General features: G+C 52.9%; 1 protein-coding gene across 1 annotated transcript; it reads left to right on the forward strand.

Moving 5' to 3' along the window:
• The first annotated feature begins 16,357 nt into the window (after positions 1-16,357).
• On the forward strand, positions 16,358-19,332 carry LOC123032497 (homeobox protein SIX6-like). The gene is made up of 3 exons (XM_044448393.1): positions 16,358-16,753; positions 18,293-18,456; positions 19,152-19,332. Exons 1-3 carry the CDS (start codon positions 16,358-16,360, stop codon positions 19,330-19,332), a joined length of 741 nt encoding a protein of 246 aa, XP_044304328.1.
• Positions 19,333-26,094: the final 6,762 nt, after the last annotated feature.

The following is a 26,094-nucleotide window of genomic DNA, read 5'->3' on the forward strand; positions in this document are numbered from 1 at the left end:
TTTCACAAGGTCTAGGAGGACAGACCTCTGCCCCAAGGAGCTTACAATCTAAAATAAAATCCAGCATGCGCGGGGGGGGGGGGGAGGTTTGGGGACCGGCCGATGAGGAACAGCATGGGTTGAAGCTTGGAGCACATACCCTGCATTAGTGGGGTCATGAGGCTGTGTCGACTCCAGGTATTGGAGGGGGTTGGGGGGCTTGTGAAAGCACAAGATTTGCGAAAGATGAAGGGATTTTGCATCACACAGACCCTCCTGGAAGGCCCTTTCCAGGCATAAGGATAAGGGAGAAAATATGCCTTCTTTTGCCAGAGATCACATGGAAGTCTATTTATCTGCATAGATAAGGAGTCCCTTGGGTGGCTGAAAATACTGCAATTCTGGTCCTCCTTCTCTAGGATGAGGTTTTAACCCTCTGCTTGTCCCAGACTTCTGCTCCTGGATTCTTGGCGATCCGAGACCGGCTCCTTTGACCGTGCTTTCTTCACTCCACACCAAAGTTTTTCCTTTCCGTGCAGTCCACCTGAGCAAGCACTAGATGCCCTGTGGTAGAACAAAATGGTGAAAAAGCAGGAATTTCCCCCCGCCGGTTCACGGGTCAAGTTCAGAGAAGGTCTGCATTTTGCTGGGTGAAGAGAGAAAGCTGTGGGGATGCTTGGAAAGGGGCCTGAAGGATAAAGGCAGGGGGACACAGGCAGGGGTGAATCTGGGGATTGGGGAGGGGAGGGAGGGGGGAGCCCTGAAAACAGCAGGAAGGGGGGTGTGTAACACACCTGGGCCACTTTACCTGTATAGATTATTATTATTATTACTATTATTATTATTATTATTAAAACATTTCTATGCCACCCCTTGCCGAAGCCTCGGGGCAGCTTACAACACAATACAATACAATACAATACAAAAATAACAATATAAAATTAAAATTAATAATATAAAATAAAAAATATATAAACAATATAAAAGAAGTTGTAAAAGAAAAGTTATAAAAGAAAAGAAAAGAAGAAAAGGAAAGAAAAGGAAAGAAGTCGCCCTGGCCAGATCCCAATCCTCTGGAAGTAATTTGTGTAAGTTACATCAAAATCGTGTCCATCTCATTGTCCAGGTGAGCTCAGTCCAGTTGCTGCTGTCCAAGGACTGGCGATTTTCTTTCTTTATGAAAAGGTTTTCTATCCTGCTCTGAGACATTCTCTAGGGGACGGGATAGAAAAGCTTTTCATAAAGAAAGAAAATACATAGAAATAAATAAATAAGCTTCAGAGCGGCTCCCCCCCCTTGCTCAGTTTTCCCCCGGACGTGGACCAGCTGAGCCCTTCAAACAGAGGATTGCCCTCTGAGGGCTTTTCAAATGGAGGGACCTCATCTGTGAGGGAGGACACCCGACTGGTCTCATGGCTGAACAGCAGCAAAGAATCCAGTTTTTGCTCTAAAGAGTCCAGCCTATGGGGCCAGAGTTATTGCCAGTCGTTGTCCTCCAGAGATATTGGGCCAGCTGGGGATGATGGGTGTCACAATCTGCTGGGCCCCAGGTTGGGGAATATGATTCCGTGCCATCCTGACCAAAAACAAGGAATATTTCTGTTACCTTTAACTGTCGCTTTCCCATTTGATGCATAAACTCTGAGGGTTTGCAAGCTGATTCCATCCCAAAAGGCTTTCTTTTTTAAGTGCACTGTTGAAACCAGTTTGCAAGACCTCGTGAGCATATTTTATGTACACGCATTTAATCTCTCCAGTTGCATTTCGTTTGTGTGTTTCTTTTACAGGACCATCAGACGTAGTTAAACGGGTGGTGCAGACAGTTGGAATGATGAAGAAACCTGCCATGTCCCTTTGAAGAGTCATAAAAGCAAGACGAGGGCCACACCACAAGCAAAGACCCCCCCCCCTTTTCTCCCCAGAGGATCAAAGGAAAGCGGCTTCACCACTTGCAGTGCACCACCAATTAAATAGGTGTGGCAGGTTTTCAAAATATCCTTTCACTGCCAAACTTTCTTGTTTGTCGCTTTGCCGCCTTTTCAGACCAGAAAGGACTTTTCCACTACAGAGCTGGAAAGTTCCTGTGACACTCTAGATGTGGATGAACTACAACTCCCATTATCCTTCACCACTGGGAGGACAGCATGAGGTGATTTCAGTGGACTGATGCAGGGGAAAGAATGTGCGATTGGTGGGTTTTATTTGAAGAGGCCCCGAAATGGCTTTGGCTCTTCATTTCTGATTAGATTAGATGCCAGCTCCCTTCCCATAAAAAAGGAGAGAACCAGAATGGTCCCTAAATCTCTAGAAATACCACCGCTAAGCATTTCAAAGTGTAGCTCATTTCAAGACCAACATGGAGAGAAACATACTGAAAACTCCAGGAAAACATATTGAGAAAATGAAAAAAGAAGGAGCAGAGCTAGGCAAGGATAGGAAGAGGTCGAAGAAGAGGTTTAACATAATGCTCGGAACCTAAAAGATCATAAAGGATAGGAAAAGGTGAGCGGGGAAAGGAAAGAGGGCCGGTTCGGGGCCGCTCACCCCCTCCCCACTTCCTACTGATCCTTGCAGCACGGGCAGGTCTCGGGGTTGCGGGGGCTTTGGACGGCCTCTCCATGCAAGCCAGACCCTGGAGCCACGGACATGAAAAAGAAAAGGCATTTTAAAAGCATTTTTTAGCTGCGTCAGGAAATAGTTGGTGGATGTTCGCGCTGCCCTCGCCAAAGCCCCCCACCCACCCTGGGGAGGTCTGGGGAGAAGGGGGGCGGGAGCGCTGGCAGAGTCAGCAGCTGAAACGCCGACGGGTCAGACTGTGGGGTGCCAAGAGGGCAGACCACAAGAGAGAGAGAGAGAGCGCTGTGGGTTTTTCGGAGGTGCCCGGTGCTGCTCCCAGCTGGCCGGCTGCAACCCTGCAACTCCACAAGCGTGTGGAAAGTCCAGAGACAGGTTCAGGGACAGCTGGATTGTGTTTTTCAGAGATGAGGGTGGCTTCTTTGCGCCAGACCTCCGAGGGACATCTCTGGGTATAACCTGGGGTGTCCGATGCTACAGTTGGTTCAAAGGGATTCTTTTCTTGAAACAGCTGTCCAGTTCAGGCCCAGATTAGATGAAAAGAACCAGACCAAAGGCTGGCGGGGAGGCCTGCACAGGCCTTGAAGTTGCTTATCAACAGCAGACTAAACAGGCAGATAGGTTACGTTATCCTGGCACCGAGAGATGTTGTCTCGTTTGCATTTCTGTTTGAATTAGAGCAAAGTATTGCTGGTTTCCCACTTGCACACGTGCGATTTCTGTGCAAGCTTGCGTCGCGTCTTTCTTTTGCACGGGTTGCTTTCACGGGTTACCCTGCGGCGAGCGAAGCAGCTGGGTCGGAGTCAGGGCTGGCCTCAAGGGCAGGTGTGGAGGAGCAGAAGCTGAGGTCCCGCAGCCCAGCGGGGGCTCCGGTGAAAGCCCCCGGACTCGCTGCTCCCCTTCCCCTTTGCGTTTTCCATTCCCCTTCCAGAAACAGCCCTTCATCCTCTAGCAGCCTGTGAAGGAGCCAGTGCAGAATTTTCTCTCTTCCCCCCAATCTGGGAGAGACCTGCTTTCTCGGCCAAGTTTTCCTGGCACTTTTTGGGCACAGAGAAAAGAGAGGCGGTCTGCAGACTCCCCGATCTTTGCTGCTTCCTTTGCCGAAGGAAGCGGTGTTGGAAACCGACCCCTGTGTGAGTCGCGAGACCAAACGCCCCGGGGCTCTTGAACTCCTAACTGGAATGTGCTGGTGGGTAACGGGGATCTGAAACGGGAAGGATGGGAGGAGTCGGCGATGCTCAGCAAAGCCAAGGAGAGGAGCCCCCGGAAGGGCTCACAGATTACAGGGGGAAAGAGGGGCAACATGTCAAGAAAGGGCTGGATTCTGTGCATGTACAGAGCTCTGGGCGGGCTGTGCTTTCTGCATATGGCCAGGCGTCTCTTGCTCGTCCTTGGAGTTCGAGTCCTGTCTAGAGCAGTGTGAGTGTGTGTTGGCAATGCCAGGAGATGCCAAAGCAAGGGAGAGGAACTTGTGGCCTTCCGGACGCTGTGGGATGCCAACTCCCATCATCCCTGCTCACCCTCTGGGTGAATGGGGTACTAGTCCAATGACCTCCAGGAAGTCCCCCTTCTCCCTTAGCCTGACTTATTTATTGATTATTTTTAGCCTTATGGCTAAAATGTGGCCACAACTGGTAAATGATGCAGCTCTTTTCACATCCGCACGCACGCCAAAAGCAGCTGTCAAATCTGCGGCGGAGAAGTCAGTCTGGAGTCATCTCTCAGTGGAGCCTCCCTGTCCAGGAGCAGTGTACCTCTGTACCAGTGTGCGTTTCGTACTTGTTTCTCCAAAGCAGCTCTTTGAACCCTCGATTCTGCTAATTGAAGCAAAACCCCCCGATTTCTCTCCTTGTCCAGGCCCAGCGGTTTCTCCGGCAAAAATAGACCACCCCTCCAATCTTTCTAGAGCAGGCCTGCTGCCTCCCTGCGTTATCCTGCTTTGTCTAGGGCGTGCTTTCATTTTCTCTGCATTGTTATGGCCTGCTTTCCAGACCGACCGGGTTTTCGGCTCCTTTTTTCTCTTGCTCACCCTCTGTTCTTTCCCCCTATTTTGCTGACACAGGTTCAGCCTCACATCTGGAAGCAATCGGCACTGTAAATAGATCTGAGCTCCAACTTTCCGCAAGAGCCGTGTGTTGCGGGAGGAGGGGTGGAAACCGAGTCTGGCTTTCGTTGCTGTGCTACCCCTCTCTCAGCCAACTCCCCCCGCCCCAAAACACAACCTCATTTGTTCCTGTAGAAATCAGCAGAAAAAGAGGGGGGGAACTCTGTCTGAACTCTTCCTCTCCCCACAGGCATCTCCTCCCCACCTCCAGCTATCAACTTCAGAACACCCATTCCTCACGTGAAAGCTCCCCAGACGTGCCTCTGGCCTGAGCAGCCCGGCTGCATCGCCCCTGGGAGACGGATGCCCGGGGAGAGCTGGGCCGTCTCCTAGTAATCGTCAGTGATATTACATGCTTTGGACGTCCCAGGCTGCAGGGGGGGGTGAGACAGCCACAAAAAATTGCTGCATCCCCACAAGACAGGCCACTGGGGGGTGAGAAAACAGCTGGAAAGGTTTGTGCTGGATGGGCGTTGGGAGGGGGAGCGCTTAGGTCAGGGCCTGGATGTTTCTAACCCCCCAAGATATCCAGAAACAGCCGGCATGTCTCAGCTGCTTAAATGCCCTCCCACTCCATGTACAGAAGCTGCCTGGGCAGGGCTGGATCTTTCTTCACAACTGGCAAGAGGAAAGCGTTTTTCCCGTGTGCCTAAAGGGCAAGCCGCATACAAAATAGAAAACAGGAGAAAGAAACCTGGGGCAGGGCCATGACCACAAAGACGCCCCACAAAGGCTAGGCTATTAATGGGATAATAAACTAATAAACCGCAGTTCCCCTAAAAATAACATAAAGATTCTGGTCCTCATGATTCCAGAGAACCATGTGGTTTAAATTGAGCCAGACCATCGGCTCCAAACTGTTTACACTGGGTAGCAGCTTCTCTCCACCAGACTGTCCTACTCAAAGTTACCAAGGGATTCTTGCTGTGAAGAGTTTATAATTTGCTATTCAAGCAATTACCACAGAGATGGATTTCTCGGTGGTGGCCTCCTTAATCCAGAACAACCCTCCCTTCCCTAGACACATCTGCCTGGTCCTAGCTTAAACTAGCACCCAACAGGTTTAAACGGTCCTGTTCGCCTTTTGTTTAGCAAATAAGATGATTTTGCCACGTTTGATTTTAAGCAGCTGCTAATCTAGGTTTTCTAGGTCATGCTTTTCTTTCTTCCTTTGCTGTGGCATTTTTAAAGCAAGCCAACTGCTGCCTTGAAGGCTGTCTGTGGTGGAGAATGGCTTTGTTTATTTTTAAACAAACAACCCAAACCTTAAGCTGTGCGTAAACTCGAAATAGCCGCACTCGCTGGCGTGCAGAGCCAGGCTGTGGCCACAGGAGGGCAGCAGCGAGCCGTGCGAGCCCAGCGCGCTGCAAGGAGATGCTGCAGCGCGGCGCGAGCTCGTGCAAGAGCCGAGCAGCTGGGCCGTCTGTTTGGACCCCCGTCTGGCTTTGGGGTGCTTCCTGCAACAGGTCTTGCCTGCAGGACCTCAGCACCCTGCTGGATGAGGCCCCAATTCCAACAGAGGCCACCTGCAGGCCTCTTGAAACCCCCAAAGCAGGATTGAAAGGCAACGGATCCCCCACATCGCTCTGCTTGCCTTTATTTATGTTTTTTTATTATTATTATTATTGCTTCACCTTTTGCAGAATGTTTGGATAGATGCATGCAGCAAACATTTCCCCAAGAACGACTAGTTCCCAGGCCTTCCGGTTTGGGAAGTCAGCACTGTCACCAATGTTGAAGCCAGACCTCACAGATCTTTGCGAGGCTCCTCGCTAGCAGGGTCTCGAAGGTCATCTGCTCCCCCTCCCCGGATCCTCTGCTTCCCTCCACAGTCCTTGCAGTGCTCGGAAGGAAACGAATTCTCCCAGAAACAATCTATGATTCCATGTTGTAACACAGGGTTAGCTGGGGAGCTTGCTCTGGAGTGGGCAATTCGGACGCAGTAGCTTTGCCAAAGAGCTGCTCCTGGTGGGCGTGAGAAGAGGCCTGTTGCTACGGATGAATGGACGCGGCTTGCATTTTTGGGGGGCTGGTTCTCAGGACCGTGCCAGTGGGGGCTGGCACAATGACTTCAACTCATCTTCAAGGAGCTGGTGGCTGAAAAGGACACAGGCTAAGTTGAACCCACATGTCTGAATGGCGAGTGAAAGGTTGACGAAATGTGGCTTGTCTGAGCCCAGCTGTTCTAGCCTGGGGCTGTTAGCCACAAACTACCCAAGGTTTGTGGTTGGGTTGTGAACTGTGCGTCGCTTGCCCTGGCTGGTTATCTTGGGTGGGTTCAGACAGCACGATAGCCCACAGTTTAACAACAATCCTCATTCAACCCGTACTCAGACCTTGAAATGGGTTATCATGTCATCGGAACCAGCCACCCCGACAAGTCACAAACGGGCGCCATGGGATGACTTAACAATTACGTCGTTTTCTCCCCTGGGGATCCTGCAGGGGCTGAGCAGCCGCAGGGCAGAGCCCCACAGTTCAGACCACAACAAGTTCTACTTGCCAGGGTCTGGGCGAGGTCGCAAGGAGCACTAAGCATGGCAGAGAGTAGAAGGGGGTCTGGAGGCCGCCTGCCCACGCTCGGCAAGGCCAGACAGCAAACCGAGAGCGCAGACGTCACTAGAGTGGCCTTTCGCCCTGGCCTGGGCACCGAGGGCCCAAACTGCAGCCCAAAACCCACTTCCTTATCGCAAAGTGCCAGCACTGCAACACAACCTGAAAAGTGAGGTTTAGTTTAGAAACAGCACCTCACAGCCAGTCCAAGCAAATATATATATATCCTTGGCAGCGCACTGACCAGCCATGCGAAAGCTCGGACGAGTCGCAGCTAATGAGTAGCAGCTCGTGACGTCATCGCCTGGCACCCCTGCCCCTTTCCGAGCGTGCGCATGGCCCCTGTGTGCGCTGTTATCCGGTGCTCGGCTGCTGGGGCGCTGCTGGGGCGGCTTGGCTCCGTGCCGACAGAGAGGGCTCTGCGTGCCGCTGCGGCACGCGTGCCAGAAGTTCGCCACCACTGATACAGATCCACTTCCTGCCTAGACGGAAGCAGCAATGTGTAATCCCCGTGTGCCCCTTCCGTGCGCCTCATGGTCTCTTTTGGCGCGAGAGGGGCCTGTGGTGCTTTGGCAACCTGCAGGTGACCCGGGGAGGATGCCACCTCCGGTGGTCCCCCAAAGTGGTGTAGGAGGGGACAGCGGGGGGCGGAGGGGAGAGGGTGGCCAGGAGGGGAAGATCCATGCCGGATCGTTCGAGGGCCTTCCTGCTGGCGAGAGGATTAGAAGCTCCATATCAGACATTCATGCGCCTTGATACCAAGCATGATCTTAGTCACGAAGATTATTCGAGGGGAAAAGATTAAGCCAACTAAATATGTCTGGGCCGGACCAGGCGACATGAGGAACATGTTATGACACCGGGGGTGTCATAAACACCCCCCAAGGAGCGGCGGGGGAGGGTGGGTGGCAAGCGCTACCAGCAGCTGGATTGGATGCGGAGCAAACCTCCTGAAGCGGCAAACGATTGGGGTCAGGCGAGGGATGAGACGCCGCAGCCGGACGCTGAAGGACAGGACATACCCAAGCGTGAAAATGTGCAGCTCGACGGCTCGTTTTCCCTTTCTGCTCTCTGCATTTCAGGCTCCCCTTCGCGAAAAAGGTTGTTGGAGTTTTGAATATGGGGGCATTCCTCTTCCGTCTTTTTCGTTCCGCTGCTTCACAAGGAAGAAGTGGGAGCTGGGCATTTGCTTTGGATGGGAAACCTGATACTCGTTTCTGGGGTCTCTTCTAGACCACAGAAAACTTCAGGTGTGAAACACAGAAAGGGAAATATAAAATGCAGGAATCGCTGTACAGCGTCCCAATGCGAGTTTCTGCATCAGACTGCAGATATAACCTCACTTTCTCCAACCGGGTGCCATGTGGATGTTTTGACTATAAGACCCATCATCTTGATGGCAGTTGTAGTCCAAACCATCTCGGGCACTGCTGGAACAGACCGAACATTTCTAAAGCTAAACTCAGAGCTGAAAGAACACCCGGAAATGTAGAATTTGGGCCAAAATATCAGCGTATCAGGGAAGAGAACAGGGCAAGGGGTGCCGTGTCCATGCCAGATGTATTCTTCTCCGGGGAGAAGCTGGAGCTCCGGGAAAGGGGCAGCACCAAGCATTCGTTCCAGTGCTGCGTTTTCCAAAGCTCACCCTCGGGACTTTCGATTCCGTCTGGACTGTGTATTATATCTGCCTGCGGACTGTGCTCTGCCTCTGATTCTGTCTGAGCCAGTCCTACCCGGGCCTGGAAGGCCGGGGTGGGAATAAACCGTTTTGCTTGACCCACTGACGTTGGGATCGCTCCTCGTTTGTTCTAGCACAGGGTCCAGGGATGATGGAGTGAGGGAAAGGACCCCTGCAGGGGCCCTCCTGCAGCGAGTCAGCCTCCTCCCCACCGTGGTCGCCACCTGCTTTTCTTCCTCCTCCTCTTCCTCATCGTGGGTCCTGCTTGAATGCTGGAGAAGCGAAAGGCCTGGGAGAAAACAGGCCCTTTCGTCTGCGCCAAATCAAGAGGCCGTGGGGTGAGAGGGCCACACTGGGGAACGGGAGGCACAAGTCTGCGGGTCTCTTGCCCGGGGGGCCCAGCGGGGGCCACGGCAGCTGCCCCACCATGCCGAAGCTTGATGCCGGCATCGCAGACAGGCTGCTGCTCTCCACAGCCCTCGTCACTGAATTATTCCTTATTATTCCCCCAGTATGTCAATAATTAACTGGTTTTATCCTTGTTTTTATTAGTATTTTAGATGCAGATCCTTTTTTTTTTAAGATGTGTGCTGTTGTTGTTATGGGTTCTGTTTTTTGGTTCGCCCTCTGTAAGCCACCCAGAGACTTTTTCACTAATGGGACGGCATACAAAACCTTTAAATAAATTAATTAATATCCCTGCATTCGGCTGTCGGAGACGGAGCTTCCCGAGTGCATCTATTACGGCCGAAGGCTATCAAGATAAACCGCCGCGCATGCCCTGATCTCCTGCTCTTGGCCGGCTCCTCTGACCGAAGGCCTGGTGGTCCCCCCACTGCAGCCCATCACACGGAAAATGGGCCGGCTTGCGCCCAGGCTATGGGGCTTGCTGGAGCCCCATAGCAGTCTATTTCAAGGTAGGCCCGATGAGGCACAATCCAGCTTATGGCCCCAGGCAGTGGCTAAGCTGCTAACCCGGGGGAATCCTGGCAGCTTAATGACAAAGTCAATTAGTCTTTGCTGTCTGTTGTCCACTAACACAAGATGTTACCGAGGGAAGGCGATTAAAGGTAACAGAAGGCTGGAAATACGCGGGTAATTCTAAATGATACATTGAGGACACCCTATAGCCCAGACCTCGCACAGGCAGATACGGGCAGGATTAATTGTTGTGCTATGGATGCTGCGGAGCGGGGGCCCCGCCGAGGCCGCGGCCTGCGGTCGGCGAAGAGGCTCTCGGGTTGAAAAACGTGGCGGGGACACCAGCTCCCCTTTTTTGGCAGGGGGAAAAGCCCACGAGAAGCCCCCTCCTCAGGCAGGCTCGCTCTCACCCCCTTCTCCACCCGTCCGCCAAAGCTCGCCGGGGGTTCATGGCACAGAAAGTTAACATTACGGAACTGCATGAAATGTGCTGTCAGAGAACGATCCGTTTGGGACAAAACGCATCACCTAAACTGGAATGAAAGCCAGCAACGGTGTCAAGATCGTCCGGCATGCTAATGGCGCATATTTGAGAGATGAGGAGCCCTACAATTTCTAGCGTTCCCCAACCGGCGGGGGCTTTTTCCATCTTAACACGCACGGGATGGCATCCTAAGACAAGGGTGCTTTGGGCAAAGGAGGAAGGCCACGAGAGTGTGGGTTTGTATCCCAGGAAGCATCCGTCTAGGGCAGCTTCAAGTCTGCTTGGAAACGGAGGACTCCTTAAAGCAATCCTTGCCATGAGAATAAAAGCATCAAAGTGATCACATCTCTCTATTTCACTGGTGGAACATGCAAGGTTATGGAGGCTTTGTGGCTGGCAAGAGCCAGGCCAGGCCACGGTTCTGCCTTCCTTAGTCAATCCCATCGAAAGAAATGACTCCCCTTTTCTGATCCACCCACAGTTCCTTCCCCACAATTATCCTGAGCCAGTTGGGAAGCCAATTAGCTGAAGCCGCTTTCCCGGCAGCCCAGGTGTCCAGCGAAAAAGAGTTTTTTCTTTTGACCACCACCCGCTTTGCAAATCCGTTTACTGGGACACTCTTTAAAGGTCTTGTCAGTGCTCACAAAATTGTGTGTGTGTGTGTGTGTGTGTGTGTGTGTGTGTGTGTGTTGTTCGTGATGTGGAAACGCCTCTGGGGTTCAGGATTGGCTCTCTCCAATGGTGCACAGATGCTGGGCGGGAGAATAAATTGAGGGTTGTTCAAGATTCAATTGTGATGGCTCTGGCGAGGCCAGAGAGCAGAACAGCCAAAGTTTGGGTGGAGCGTTTGGATTGTCCCGCTCGAGTTCTGATTTATTGTTTGGGCCGTTGGCCTAAGCAACACTAAGTACAGTACAGAATCGAATCCACGCAGCAGCAGCGTAAAATGTGTTCAGGACAGCTGAGAACATGACGGCACGGGGTCCCACCGCAGCCAGAACAAATAGAGCTAGCTACTAGATGTTTTCTGGAAATGTTTGGGGTGGGAGGGCCCGAGGGGAGCCTGGAAAGCAAGCAAGCAAGCAAGCAGCAGCCAGAGGGTCCAGGGGCCGGAGATGCATTTGAAAACCGCCACTGAATCCCACGTCTATCAAAATTCCGTGGAAAGTTTGGAACGTTGCAAGGAAATATCTGGAAATGGCGAGCACTTCTGCAAGCATTCCCTCGATGGGGTGAGGGACTGGGGCATCCAGTGTCCAAGGCATTGCAGAATAAGTGTGGCCGATGCTGGCTGTGCATGATGGGGACTGTAGTGCAATACCTCTGGAGAGGACCAGGCTGGGAAAGAGGAGCCGTAGAACAAATGAACAGACAGAAATCTTAAAAACTGTTGCAGAACGCTTGGCTTGTCTGCATTTTGTCGGCCCTCTCGTGCATACACATGGGGTTTTCGGTGAGGGGCGCAGGGGGAAGGTTGCTCTTCAAAAATAACCACGAGGCTTTGTGTAGGCCCGCTGCGAAGCGAACACCAAATGACTGACAAGAAGCAACCTGCAGTTAACAACCAAGGGAAGGGAGCTTTCCATGACAACCATTTGTCACACAGGGAAAGGAAGAGCTGGTTATTTATTTATTTAAAATATTTATATGCCATCCTAATCGCAAAAAAGCCTCAGGACAGCTTACAATGCAATCACATAAATAAATAGATTGGCTTCACGGACAGGTACGTTTACCACAGCAAAAAGAGACCTCTGCAGAGGGGTCAGAATTGGTATTCTGTTTTTTAACTTATATTCTGCGTGGGGTGGGCTCTATTAGAAGAACGACAAGGAGGTTTTTAAGGTTCAATGGGGTGTGTGTGTGTAGGGAACCCTCCTCATGTGCAGAAACACAGATAAGTTCTTGAAGCCATGCCAGGCCTTTCTGGCCTTCAGCTTGTCCGGAGGAGCACCAGAGATCGCAGCCTTAGAGTGGCCTTCTGGAATTATTTTTTTAGATAAGCACTGCTTTGGTTCTGAGAACCGGGAGTGTTTCCTTTAATGAAGCAGCTCCACTCTCCCTTGTGTCCTGTGCTTCTGAAACAACGAGAGAGAGGACTTCTATAAAATAAAACCCATGACAGGAGGTGTTGTCTTTTGTTCTCAGCATGGGGAAAGAAATCGACATGTTACTTTCTTGGGAGACCCTCACAACAACCCCAGCTGTACTCAGGGAACCGAGAGGGAATGTCCACGCCAGCGTTCTCCTCCTGTTTATATTCTGCATCCATATTTCATCACTGTATTCTCATCAGGTGCTTTAATTTCTTCCTAAGGATCCTCGAATTTGCTGTTCCAGGCCAAGAAGCTCAGACGGTTTGATTTTCCTTCTCCATGCTATCTGCACAACAACCCTGTGAGGAAGGATGGGCTGAGGGCCTGTGACTGTCCTTCATTTGGAGCACTGTCGTGGCTCAGGTCCATGACCATGGGGGGCAGAGGGGGCGGTGACGGGCTACCCCGGGTCATGTCCTACAGCCCCAGCACCACTTGGAAGCCCCTTCCCTCAGCTGGAAGAGGTTCAAACAGGTGTGATTTAACCCAGTTCAGGAATGCTAAGTGGCTGCTCAGCACTGCTGTTGTCACCCTGATCCTTTAAGGCTCATCAATTCCGACTTGGATGGAAGCCGCTTGCTGCTCTGATCCCAGGAAAGGCTATTTAACACAGCTGGCACTTGGCACCCGCTCCGGTGCCTCCAATCCGCTTTGCGGCCACCGGCTTCTCAGTCGCTTAAATCACCCCTGTGCCCCCCCTTGCCAGGCCTAGTTCTGGGGATTTTGCTGCCAGAGGCCGGGTTGGGGTTCGATACCCAAAGAGTTCAGCGGTCCGTATAAAACCCACACACACACACAAATACCTGTGCCTAGTGAATTATGCAACGCTCTAAAGTCTTTCTCTGTGTCTTTCAAAGACCCTTTTCCGAAAGGCAGCCCTGTTTATAAAAAGGGACACAAGGACAGGGCGGTGGGGGGGCGGGATGCTGTTTGATTTCAGGAAAATAAAAAACCCTCATCCAGAAAAATCCAGGAGGGAAACAGATGTGGACCAAAAGTCTGCCTCCATCTGGAAGGCCTGCTTAAAGGCAGCCTAGGGAATTTTCCTGGGGAGAATTTTCCAGAGGTTCTGGTGCCGCCAAGAAAAAGGCCCCATCTCTGCCTGCCAGCCATGGCTTTAAATGGTGCCAGGAGAGAAACCAGCCCCCCTGGAGCTGATCGGAAGACTCGGGACAATTCCTGCAGAAGCTGGTTCTTATCCCGAGGGACCACCCCCGCTCCAAAAATACCTGGGCCTGCAGAGCAGAGATGAACATGTAAGCACTGGGTTAAGATGTGCCATGCCCATACTGGATGGGAATGGGGTCAAAACCTGGGGCTGAGCCCAGAACGAGCAACAGAGGACGGCAGAGTCACTTCAGGGGGGAACTGAGGCCTGCGAATCCCCCCCGCCAGCCCCCAAATCTGGCTCAGCTTCCCTTCTTGTTAGCGGCTCCAGAAAGAGCCCTTCTCAGTTGGCAGCCTTCAGAAGGCAGCCTGCCCACCCTTTGGCAAAGAAGTCAGCGTCTGAAACACATGGTGCACCGTCTCCCTGAGCTGGTTAAAACCCTCTTGCACACCGCGATTAGCTCCCAGTAATCAGGGCACCAAAGTATCAAAGGTTCATCCCAGCATTTCAGAAGCATCCCTAAATACGCCGGGGGACGGAGCGCTGAGCCTGTCAGGATGCAGCCATACACGCGGGACGCCCAGCTTGCCTCCGACTCTTCTCTGATCCTGTAACCCCAAGGATAATCAGGTAAGCAGAATTTCTTCCTGCTTTTGCCCAACACCTGAAAAACGAAAGCTTCTGAGACCGGCAGAACCAACGGAGCCTCGAGGCAAAGATCTGGCAGAGCTGGGATGCCAACAATCCAGGGGAAAAAATATCCCGGAGCGCCACATCTGTGAGGTTTTATCTGTCGTTATCACAAGGGGAAATTTTACATGGTGTGCAGAGTTTCGTGCCCTCATAGAGCCAGGGGAGAAAGCACAGGCGGGATTACAAATTGGCAACCTCGGAGTGGGAACAAAAAGATGTTTTGGTTTGGGGGGGGTTCTTATTTATATGTACATTTTTAGGCTGCCTATAACCGCTGAGGCCTTGCAGTTCAGGTAGGGACTGCAAAACTGGAAGGAAAGGAGGAAATCTAAGACCGTGTCTTGTGCTTCCTTTTCTGTATCTCTTGAGAACCAGAAATACAGTTTCTCCCAAGGAATAAATTGCCCGTGTTCTGGGGATGGGAGGCAGACGTCTGTCTCCTTGCCTTATATATAAATGATTCCTCTCCCCATTTGTCCACAGCCCAATTCACTTCCAAACACCAAAGGGCACTGCCCTATGGCTGGAAGGTGATGTTGAGACAGATTTCTGGAAAGTGAGTGGAGAAAAGAACTACCACTCAGATTTGTCTGCAGATATATTTACTATGCCTTTTGAATTCATTTCTTTGGTGAAATTCAGCAGAACCACATGAAAACAAAACCCGTAGACATATGGAAGAGAAAACGGCATTTTTCTTACGTTAAAAATGGATTTAATGAATTACAAAGGATGAGTCTGGAATGTGTACCCATTTATATTTAAATATGTTAAGTATGGACGTCAGCTGCTACCAATTAAGAAAGACAGATGCAAACGCTTCAACGAAGGCAGACCAAATGTTCCCGTATTTGTAGGTGGCTGTCTGAAAACTACCCATTCAAGGGCTGTTTGTTTCTCAGGCCCATTCGGGACAGTTTGGGTGGTTTTTCGGACCCCAACCCTAGCCTGGGCCTGAACCCTGACCCTAACATCAGGCTCAATTATACAGGTCTCATGCCGGATTTCCAAACTGCCCACATTTAATTTCTTTGCACAGTACACTCTTTCTTCCACTCCCAATCACATCCCAAGCTTCAAGAAGTTTGAAGACACTTTCTTTTTTCTAATCTTAAGCCTCAACAGGGCATGAACCCTAACCCACCAAAAACATTCTGAGTTTCCTTTTTGTTCTGAAATCTGAATTATATTTTGGATCATCATGTTTGCACACCTGTGGAAAGATCAAGTGAAATATAGAAATGCATCTAATCAGGTCAGGTGTGAAAGACCTTCTTCCACCCCAAACATGATAATTTTCTCTTTATTTATTTATTTATTATTATTATTTATTTGGAACATTTATATGCCGCCCCATTCGCAAAAGCCTCAGGGCGGCTTCCAAAACAATTTCTGGCTTTTGATGTAAACCATCTTGAGATTCTATAATAATCAGATGGTATATGAGCAATTTAGAGTAAGTGCATAATAAATTAATAATTTTGCAAGGGAACCCTGGTGATCCAGTTCATAATCCGATGCAAGTTTAAACTGACCAAAAATTCCAAATTGCAGGCATCTTTTCTGCCCAGACTTGCTTAGGATTGTTCCTTAAAGACACGAGCTTATAATTCTATGTAAATATTTATTATTCATTATTTATTTATTTTTTTAGAGTTTTTGTATGCCGTCCCATCGCTTAACACCTCGGGACGGCTTAATAAATAAACAAACATGATACCAAAAAAAAAAAACCAAATTATACAAATACAAAAAATACAAATTATACAAATGAAAAACCTGATTCATTCCAGCTGCAAATTAAAACCTATAGTTAATATTAAACGTTGTTAAAATATTGTTTAAATAAAAAGAAATGAAACATGCATAGTATTGGACCCTCAATCAATCAGTCAATATCCTAACCGATTTCTTCCTAGATCCCTGGAAAGCTCTCCAAAATCTTCCAGGAGAGAATTGGGGTGGGGGCTTGCACCGTCTGGCCTGCGGCGATGGCGATTCCAGCCGGTGCCTCCCCTGCCTTGTCCGTCTCAGCATGATCTTGTATTATTTCCCCTTCTTTCCCAACTCTCCTCCCTTCCCCAGCCCTTCCCCACCCCTCCCCCCCCCGCCCACCCCCCGGCCAGCCCGCAGCGCATCCCCTGCCCCTCGCCCGGACCGCCCCAAAATGAACTTGCCCCCACCGAGCGTCTCCCTCTTCTCCCCAAGCCAGGTGGCCCGCGTCTGCGAAGCCCTGCAGGAAAGCGGGGAGTTCGAGCGCCTCGCCCGCCTCCTGTGGTCCCTGCCACCGACCCTCTCCCTGCGGCACCCCGAAGGCCTCGGCGGCGCCCGCCACCACGGCTGCCGTGAGCTGGACGTGCTGGGCAGCTCGCCCCCCCCGGCGGCCTGGCTGGCGCCCTGCTGCAGCCAAGCTGCTGCCTACCCCCCAGAGCCCTTGGGCCTCCTCCGGCCCGGAGACAGGCTCCTGGGGGCCCTGCCAGGCGGCCTGCCCACCGGGAAGAAGCTGCCGGGCCCGCCGAGGGATGCTGCCCCCGAGGGCGAACAGAAGGCCAACGGCTTCAAGGTGAGCCAGGGCGCCCCCTGCAGCCACGCCTCTGCTCCCCCTGCGGCCCCTGCGCCGTCCGCCCGCTGCGGGCGAGACGGTGTTGGCAACGGAGACGCTGCCCCCGGCTCTGGCTGGCTGGCGAGCGAGCGGGAGCCGTGAGGAGGAGGGGGGAGGGACGAGAACGGGCACCGGGACACACACGTGTCTGGAGGACACCCTGGGGGCACCGCACGCTGCCCACCCACTGAGCTCAGCCAGCGTGGCCCTCCTCATGCGCCCACCTGAGCGTGGCGAAGCAGGAAGCAGCTTCTACGATTGTATTCCCCACATTGGACAGCGAAATGTAAGCGCCTTCGGGACAGAGACCTTTCCCCTCCCTGTGGTTGTTCTGGCCTGTGGGAGCCCTTCTCCTGCATGCCCACCGACGGCACTGCACCCACCTTCATCCGCTGCCTCACAATCCAGACGTCCAGGGTCTGTTTTTCTGGCCATGTAGAATCTGGATTAGGGATGGGTGCAGAGGGCGAGGGGGGGGGGGGGGCTGGAGAAGATTATAGCCTGCCCTGCTGACTGTTCAAGGGACGTGCCCACTACAGGAGGGCGAGCCGTCGGAGTCCCTGCACGAAGGTCGCAGGCCCTTGGTGCTGCGTCTCGGAAAGATCCCAGGACGCCAGGAAAACCTCAGCCCCGACAAGGACCGAGAGACTGGTTCCACAGCAGCCCCGTTCTCCGCTTGCAGAGCTGTCCCTTCCCCACAATTAGCTCAGTCCAGGATGGGGTTCCGCTGAGAGGGACTTTTTTGAAGCCTCTTGTAAAGGGCATATTCTTTAGGAGTTCCCCTCTCCTCCATTTGGTAAACTTTATTTGCATTTTTCTCCCATTTCAAAAGGCTCTCCGGGGTCCACACCCTAATTCCCCAGCCACCAATTCTCAGGTTTTGGACAGTTTTCCCCCTCCCTCCTAAAAGTCCAGAATGCCCCTTCCAAAAACAGAGTTATGGGCATTAAGAGCTTTCATCAAATGTCCCCTTTGTTTCAGCTAAGGAAGAGCATTAAAATATCGCTATTAAATGAATAAATATTTTAGAAGCGAGCGTGGCAAGCAAGTTGAATCTGATTGCTCCATGTTGCAACCTTTTGTCCTGAAGGAAAGGAACAGAAAGTTTGAAAGAAAAATCAGCAGAAGTGGGCAGAAAGGGGGCGGGGGCACAGGGAGGCTATTAGGCCGGCCACCTTCAAAGCAGTACGGCAAAGGTGGGCAATTGGTAGCCCTCCAAATGTTCTGGCTTAGAATTTCTATCAGCCATCGCCGGAAGAACTGCAGGACTCTCAGGCCAAAACGGAAATGCAGGAAAGTGCAGCAGGTGTGCAGGAGAAGGAAAGGTGAGAGTTGCGATGCGCCTTGGGAGAAACGGAGTTCCAGGGCCAGGAGTGTTAAAAACCAGGCAGCAGGGTCAGGATGGGTGCACCTGAAGGACAGGTGTGGAGCCTTCCCTCTCTTTGCACTAACCCCTCTCTCCCTCCCTCCCGCCCGCCCGCCCTCGCTCCCTCCTACCAGGAAAGGACACGCAACCTCCTGCGGGAATGGTACCTCCAGGATCCGTACCCAAACCCTTCCCGCAAACGGCATCTTGCTCAGGCCACGGGGCTCACTCCCATCCAGGTGGGGAACTGGTTTAAAAACCGTCGGCAGAGGGACCGTGCCGCTTCAGCCAAGCACAGGTGAGGCATCCCTGGCAAAGTTCCAGAAAGCTGAGCCTAAAGAGACAAGCATGGTTCTTCCTGGCCTGTTCATGAAGTGACCTGCTATTTTGTCACGTGCCTTTTGCCTGTGCTTGTGATAATTCCTGTGCATAGAGCCAGTGAAACATAGAAACAGAGCGAGTCAGAAGGGACCTCCCAGGTCATCTAGTCTGACCCCTGGCTCCAGCCGGCTCCGCTCATGACATGCCTGCCATGTGCAGGTGAAGCCTGGTGCTCTGTTGGGATACCAGCCCCCTCTTGACCATGAAGCTCGCTGGGTGACGCTGGGGCCAGTCTGACAGCCTAACCTACCTCACAGGGTTGTTGTGTGAGTAAACTAGAAAGGAGAAGAAGGGGGATTCTGTCAGCTGCCTTGGGCTTCCTGAAGGAATACGGTGGGATATAAATATAGTCAATGAATCTGGTTTGATTGTTAATAAACCCACTGGAGCCCTTGCTTACCCGATGGTGCAATCGGCCCTGGACCCCCATTCCCAGCAGTGGCCCAGATGAGGACATCGCAGCGGCCTTGGAGCGTTCCTAAAGACTGGAAAATGTCATGGCGTTCCCCAAGAACCAGAGCTTGTTCTACCTACGATGGTCGCTCTTTTTGAAAAAACTGTCACGTAACCTTTTCTGTTCTCCCCCTCTCTGGCCCCTCCGTTCTTTGCCAGGACGCAAAAGGAGCCACCGACCCGGCCTGCGGATGCCACACACGCCTCCGGAAGCGAAAGCGCCAGCTGTGCCCCCTCCCTGTTGAGGGACGGCAGGATTCCCAGGGAGCAGGGGGCTCCCACGGCCTGCACCGGCGAGGCCAAGAGCAGCCAAGGAGCAGGGAAGGGCTGGGAAGTCTGACCCCGAGGGGGGTCCCTCGGGGGAGGCAGCCCCAGACGCGTGTGCCAACAGGATGCTTATTGGCACCAAGAGAACGATCCAGAGGGATCCGCAGCGTACGATCCAGGATCCGACCAGACACTGGCAGAGAAAGGGCCTCCCTTTCTCTGTGGCATCGCATACCGGAGAGGGGACCCCTTTCAGCTCAAGGGCGGACCGTTCTTGGGGCGGGGCCAAAGGCAAAGGGGTGGGGCCATGGCAGAAGAGGTGGGGCCAAGACACCAACCTATTTGAGGAGCAAAAGGCTTTTTTAATAGGGTGAGCGGGGGGAACCGCTGTGCAGAAGTGGTCCGACCACAGCACCACCGGCAGGTGGGGGAAGGAGGCCATTCGAGGACCTGGAGGGGTCGATTTCACTTGTAGCCCCTGTCATATATCCAGGGCAAAACTGAACCTGCTGAATGACTGTTTATTCCTCCAGGATCCTCTGCAGTTTCTAGGTACCCCAAATTCCATCTGGTTGTTAAGCTCATTAGAGGTGGGGGCTTTGATTTTAGCAAGGTCTCCCAAACGGTGCATTTTACAGACAGCCGGAGGTCTTGGGCTGGTTAAGAAGGTGAAGAGTCGGAGTTTATGGGGTGTGGAGGAAATCGGGGCAAGAATAATATTAGATGCCTGGCAGGGAAGGTGTACCGTGATGACTCTTATGGCCCAGTTCCTTGTCTTTTAAATTGTGAGCAAGAAATGAGGAACTTGAAAAGACTCTAAGGTCATGGTTTGACTCTCTTCGTGTCCGATTATTATATGCATGTTGACATTCAAAGTAGCTTCACGCTCTGGAGCTGAGCGAGGAAAAGAAGCCATGCAGGTCTTGGTTTCATGCCACCACCCCTGAGGTGACACAACCTGTGCAAGGTATCTGCAAGGTAGATTGTAAGCTCCTTGAGGGCAGATGCTTATCTGCATTTGGTTTGGCTTCTGCATACTTATGGCTCTGCAGAAAAGAGGCAGTTTGGTTCATTCCGGCTTTTCCTCAGCTACAACTCTGTGTCAATAAAGGAGGCTCCTTTGTATTCTTAATTCTCTGGGGCCAATGTGAAGCTTAAACCCACAAACGGCACACAGACGATCTCCATCTTTGCAAGCTGAACTTGCCTGTTCCTAGAAGTCGCCCCACATGAAAGAGCTCTTTGCTCATAAACACAGCGGGTTGGTTAATTCAGAAGAAAAAAATGTTGGCGCCTTTACAAACACATTACTTTGAGGCGGTGGTTCTCGGGCCTGTTGCCCGATCTTCCAAGAGATCACACTGCACCGATGCTTCCTCCATTCAGTGCTGGTAACCAAGCGGCCCCACTGAAGGGTGCTCTGAATTTTGGCCGCATCCTCTACATGCTTAGACATTAAAAGGCTGGTTGGGGAATGCTAAGCACTGCAGGGGAAGATTCTGCCCAAACATGCTTGGACTGGCGCCCTTAATCAGAGTAGCCGTGTGTCTTGCTTTGCAGAGCGTAAGCTTCTATAGGAAAGCATTCCCAATGTCAGCCGTTTCCACCTGGTGCTGTCAGACATTTTCTCCATCAGCCTGAGTTAGCATGAGCAACGGTTAGCGATCCCGGGAGTTGCAGACCAGAGTATCTGGGTGGACAGGAAGCCGGGGAAAAGCGTCTGTGCAGCCTAGGTCCAATTTAACTCCGAGGCAGGAGAGGTGTGGAGACTGGAAAGCTGCCCACCCATGTTTAGCGGCATGCAGCCGGGAGACCTGGCAGATGGCACACGGGCCACCTTTCTCCCTCTTGCACGGGATGAGGAGGTGTCGTTCCGTTTAATTGTTAATTGACAGCAATTGTTTTAATCCTGCACCTTTGAGTCCTAAATTAACACGTGCCTATTAAACGCCCACCGGCCTTCTCGCCCTTCTCTCTTCCCGTTGTGCGTTTCCTCTTTCGGGAGGCGACGTGTGTAACACATTCGACCTATTAAGCAAGCCGGATCTCGACGTTGTTCTGCCAGGCGGTTGTAAAGATGCTCATTTTGTCTTCTTGCCTTCCCTGAATTTCTGATTCGGGCCCGAGACTCAATCAGGGGGCCACTTGCTGTGTTCTCTAGGAGCCCAGATTTAGAAGGTTTGTCTCCTGTTCCTTTTGCGGCTCATTACATGAGTTGCTAGACTGGCCCACAAAAGCCACTCAGAAAGGCACTCCAGGATCGGCCGTGGATGCCCGGGGGAAGTGCCTGCGAGCCATCTTGGCTAGCGGCCAGCCGTCCCTGCAGCTCATCCTCACCAATTTGGTAAGTTACCAGAAATGCAGACAGCTTGTCGAAGGAGAAGAAAACCCAGAGCCATGCGGGGTCAGTCCCCAGAGGGAAGCCCTAGCGAAGGAGGTGAGTTTAGCAGCACTCAGCCACCCATGCTCCCCAGCAGCTGGTGCATTGCTTCTAGGGACTCCATGAGGACTAGCAGCCTTGGATAGCCTCCTCCTTGAATTCAAAAGTTAAACGCCGCAGTCGTATTGGTCCTGAACCTCCCCCCCCCCGGCGGCTTCATGGGAGGGGTCACTTTGCTTCCAGGAGGCGGAAAGAGGGAGCCAAAAACGTGTTTCTTTCCGCCTTCCCATCGCAGGCAACATCTCCTCACCTCCATCTTGTGGGTGCCTCGCCACCTATTCCCCGAGCTGAACAGATGTTCAGGCACCGCTTGGCCCACAGCCAAGGGAGCCTCCGACTCGCTTTCCCGAGCAGCTCGAATGGAGAGGAATGCGAACACGCAGCTGCTTCGGAAGGGGTCGTGGGGGGGGGGGGGCACACAGGACCAGATCTGCAGGGTGGAGGGGAGGGGAGGCCGGAACCGGGCTGGGGGACAGGGATGGGGACAGGGCCGGGGAAGAGACCGGCTTCTCCGTCTCCGAGGCTCGGCAGCCATCTCCATGGCAACGCTGGAAGGAAGGGATGCTCCGAGGCATGCGAGGACCGGCCAGCCGGCTGCCTCCCAGCCCACCACCCAAGGAGAAGCGACTTATTTCCAGACAATCGACTCCCATCTGCTCGATGCCACCGCGGCGCATCCTTGGCTGCGGCGGCGGCTGCAGCACCGGGACGTGGACATTTTGTGCCGTGTGCCTTTGCAGCTGTGCTCCGGGCCTTCATGGATCGCTGCAGGGCTCGCGACGTGTGCAGCACTGGGAGTTATGGGCTGTGTAGTCGCTCCTCTCTAAGCACCGTGAAATACTAATCAGATTTTTTTAAAAATCTGCCACGGTTGTAGTTGGTGTGACAACGCACTTATTCCCTGTGTTTTTTCCTCTTGCCGGAAACCCAGAGCAGCTAAGTAGTTCTTCTCTATCCCATCCTATCCTCACGACAACCCTGTGAAGTAGGTCAGGCTGAGAGTCTGTAAGAGACCCAGTGCCACCCATGGCATGAGCTCCCTGGCTGAGCGGGGTCTAAACCGGATCTCCGGGCCCAGCCCCACACCCTCACGGCCACCCTGCACCTTCCCCGCCCCAATGCCTTGCCAATGAGTGGGACTCTAATTCCCATCACCCCCAGCCAGTATGGGCTATGTGCTGAGTCTTCCCCAACACCCCATGCCTCACCATTTTTGAAGATCTCATCACAGAAAGTGAGTGCCAGGACACATGGTTCCTTTCACAACACATTTGTGCCCATTAAACTCTGTCAGTGGATGAACAGGCAGCTAGATCGATATCCAGCTGTATCCCCTCTATGGTATGGGCTCTACCGGAAGAATGGCAAGGAGGTTTCCAAGGTTCAACAGGTAGTGTAGTGAACTTTCCCCATGTGCAGGAACACAGATAGTTCCTTGAAGCCTTGCCCAGGCTTTCTGGCTTTCGGCTAGTTAGGAAAAGCACAGTCTTGGAGTGGCCTTCTCTGATTATTCCTTAGATAAGCGCCGCTTTTGCTGTGAGAGCAAAACGTATTGAATCACCTCCCAGGACGGCCTGTGAGTGTGCGGACAGCTTTGGAGAGGGTAGGAGAGAAGATGAGGCGATCTTTTGTTTTGGGGATGAAAGACGACCAGTATGGGCTGCCCTGAACTAGACGAAGCCTCGATTTTATATACAGTGAGTTGCTGAATCAGACTGCATGCTAAGCTGGACTTCCTGTTTCAGTGCAGCTCCTGAGCCCTTAATTGCAATGCTGCTTTGGACTGGACAGGTGCTGTCCATGGTCCTGAATGCCACCTTCAAAATAGGTCCACTGCTACGGACAGTTCTTAACAAGCTCAAAAGAAAAGCTGTCATGGATGAGAAGTCCCACTGGGGGCACCAGCTCTCACCACTTAATCTGGAGGGCAACGACTGCTGGGGAGTAAAAGCAGCAGGAAAGAGAAAAGGCTTTGAAGAGCTACAGGAAGGAGACGGAATTGGGCAAAAAGCACGTCTTTTCCCCTGGCTGTGGTTCTGCAGCTTCCGTGCATTTTTCACCCGCTTCCTGAGGTTGAAACGTCTCTGCCGAGGCTATAAGAGCCTTTTGCTCAAATCCACAAGGATTTTGGCTCCACCCCTTTTGCCTCCAGCTCCGCCCACACCAGTGGCATGAAGTTCCACCGACCGGGACACACAAAAAGGCATCCATTCACCTCAGAAGTTCTTTTTTACCGCCCCATAACGAAGGGGCTTGAAGTTATTTTATTTCAATGTCAACAGGTCCAATCCCAAGCTCACCCACCCCAGCCCAACGGTTTATGGTTCGCTTCGCCACATTCACGTCACGGGGCCGAGTCTCTTTGAAATTGTGCCAGAGTCGCTCGGGAGAGGCAGAGAGAAAGCGGAAGTGAGGCTGCAAGAACCGATCCGGCATCCTGACTCCTTCCCCGCCTTCTCCGGGATGCACGGGGAACCGCAAGATCTTGCTCTAAAACCACACTGAAGTTGGTCAGCGTGGAAATGTGAAGTCTGCTTGGGGACGGTGGCCACCAGCTTCAGTCCTACTTAGAGCAGACCCACTCAAGTGAACGGGGCCCGGCTGCAACCCCGAATGTGCTGCACCTTTGCCAGTCACTTGGCCTCCAGATGTGCTCCGGGAGAGTAGGCAACGCATGCGCATGGAGGCAGGGAACACCTGGCCAAGGAGGTTGAGGCGGCAGGTGAGGGCCTGGCCGGGACGCCCGCCCTGCCCATCGGAGGCGCGGAGGAAGGCCTGCCCACACAGGGCGTCTGGAGCGTCCCTGGCGGAGCTGGAGCCACATAACGCTGGCGCGACCGCCGAAAACTTGGCCGTTGAAGGAGAAGGGGTGCGAACGATGGAAGGTTTACGCTGTCGGGTGTGATGCTGCTCTCCAGGCTGCGAGCTCGCGGGAGGGCCATCCAGAGGACGACGGTTCCCAGGGTGCCCTAGGAAGGGAGCGGCCATCCCGCCATCTTGGATCAGTTGGCGTCCTGGCCTACAAGCCAGTGAGCGGCTGCAGGGGAAATTCCTCTCTGGACCGCTGCCCACGACCCCGCACTCCCCAACACAATCCCAAAGGATCTTGGGGGAGCAGGGGCCTGCTGTGTCAGCCCAGCTCTGCCAACAACCCTGCGCTAGAGAGGGCGACTTCAGCAGCCGGGCGTGGTGGAGCGGGTCCAGTCCAGCTCGCCTTGCTTCCCCCGCCATGTACAGAACCCACTCAGGCACTCACAGCTCCATCCGCCAGAGGCCGGCACCTGCACCAGGAGTGTCACTGGCAGGAGCGGGTGGGCTGGGGGTCCTTTCCTAAACCTAGCCCTAGCCCTAGCCCTAAGCCTAAGCCTAAGCCTAACTAGGCGAGATGGCAGTAAACAAGGATGGCTGTGGAAGCCCTGAACTGGAAGGAAGGGGAACAGCTGTGGTGCGCCAGATGGAATTGGGGGGGGAGCTGCCAACCTCTACCAAATGGTACAGCCAGCCCCCAGCCCCGGTCCAGACCCATTCGGTTCCGCCTTCCCCAAGAGCTTTTGGTCTACACTAGTCTTACGTCAAATGGGTCCATTGTCGGATATGCTGATGGACGGACAAAGTCACTGCAGGCCAGCGCTGGAAGGTGCAGACCAGCCTCCTGGGCCAGGCCGGAGGTTTAGCCGGGCTACTTTCTGTTTCTTGCAGGGGCCAAGCAGAGAAACCCTCTGGCAGAACAGGGAAGCGGGCAGCCCTTCACTACGGGCCATTGCCCAGCACCTGGTTTTCGGGAGGGCTGCTCCTAATCGTGGGAGGGTTGACCTCCATCGTTGAAACAATGTCCTTGAACCATCTGCAAGCCGAGGTGCCTGGGAGAGGTAGTGTGGTGTAGTGGCTAGAATGCTGGCCGAGGCCTCCCGGAGGACCAAGGCCCAAGCCGCCGCCCCGGCGTGAGACTCACTGGGGGACTTTGGGCCAGGCACTGACTCTCAGCCCAGTCTACCTCGCAGGGTTGTTGCAAGGCCAAAATGGTGCAGAGGAGGGCCACGTGCGCCTGCTTGGAAGACTAAATAATACACCTTAGGGCAGAGAGAACTCTGGGGTGGGGGCAGTCTTGCTTTGTGAAAGTTATCAACTCCATTATAATAGAGAGATTCCCAGTCTGCTAAATCCATCTCTTCCCATGTCAGCTTCCAGGGCAAATCACCGCTTCCCAGAAGGGCCAGGTCTCCCACAACCGCAAGACAAGCAGTATCTTGTAACTGCCAGTAGCTGGTGCAGAATTCAACTTTCCAAGTAGGATTCTAGTCCTCATGATGACCGAGGCCAAACTCTTAGAAGCGAGAAGGTAGTCTAATCTTGTGCGCTCGGGAATGAGGGCTTCGGCCCCCGTCTTGTGCTCCT

The sequence above is a fragment of the Varanus komodoensis genome, unplaced genomic scaffold (genome assembly GCF_004798865.1).
Source record: "Varanus komodoensis strain SLA01 unplaced genomic scaffold, ASM479886v1 scaffold55, whole genome shotgun sequence".
Taxonomy (NCBI): domain Eukaryota; kingdom Metazoa; phylum Chordata; class Lepidosauria; order Squamata; family Varanidae; genus Varanus; species Varanus komodoensis.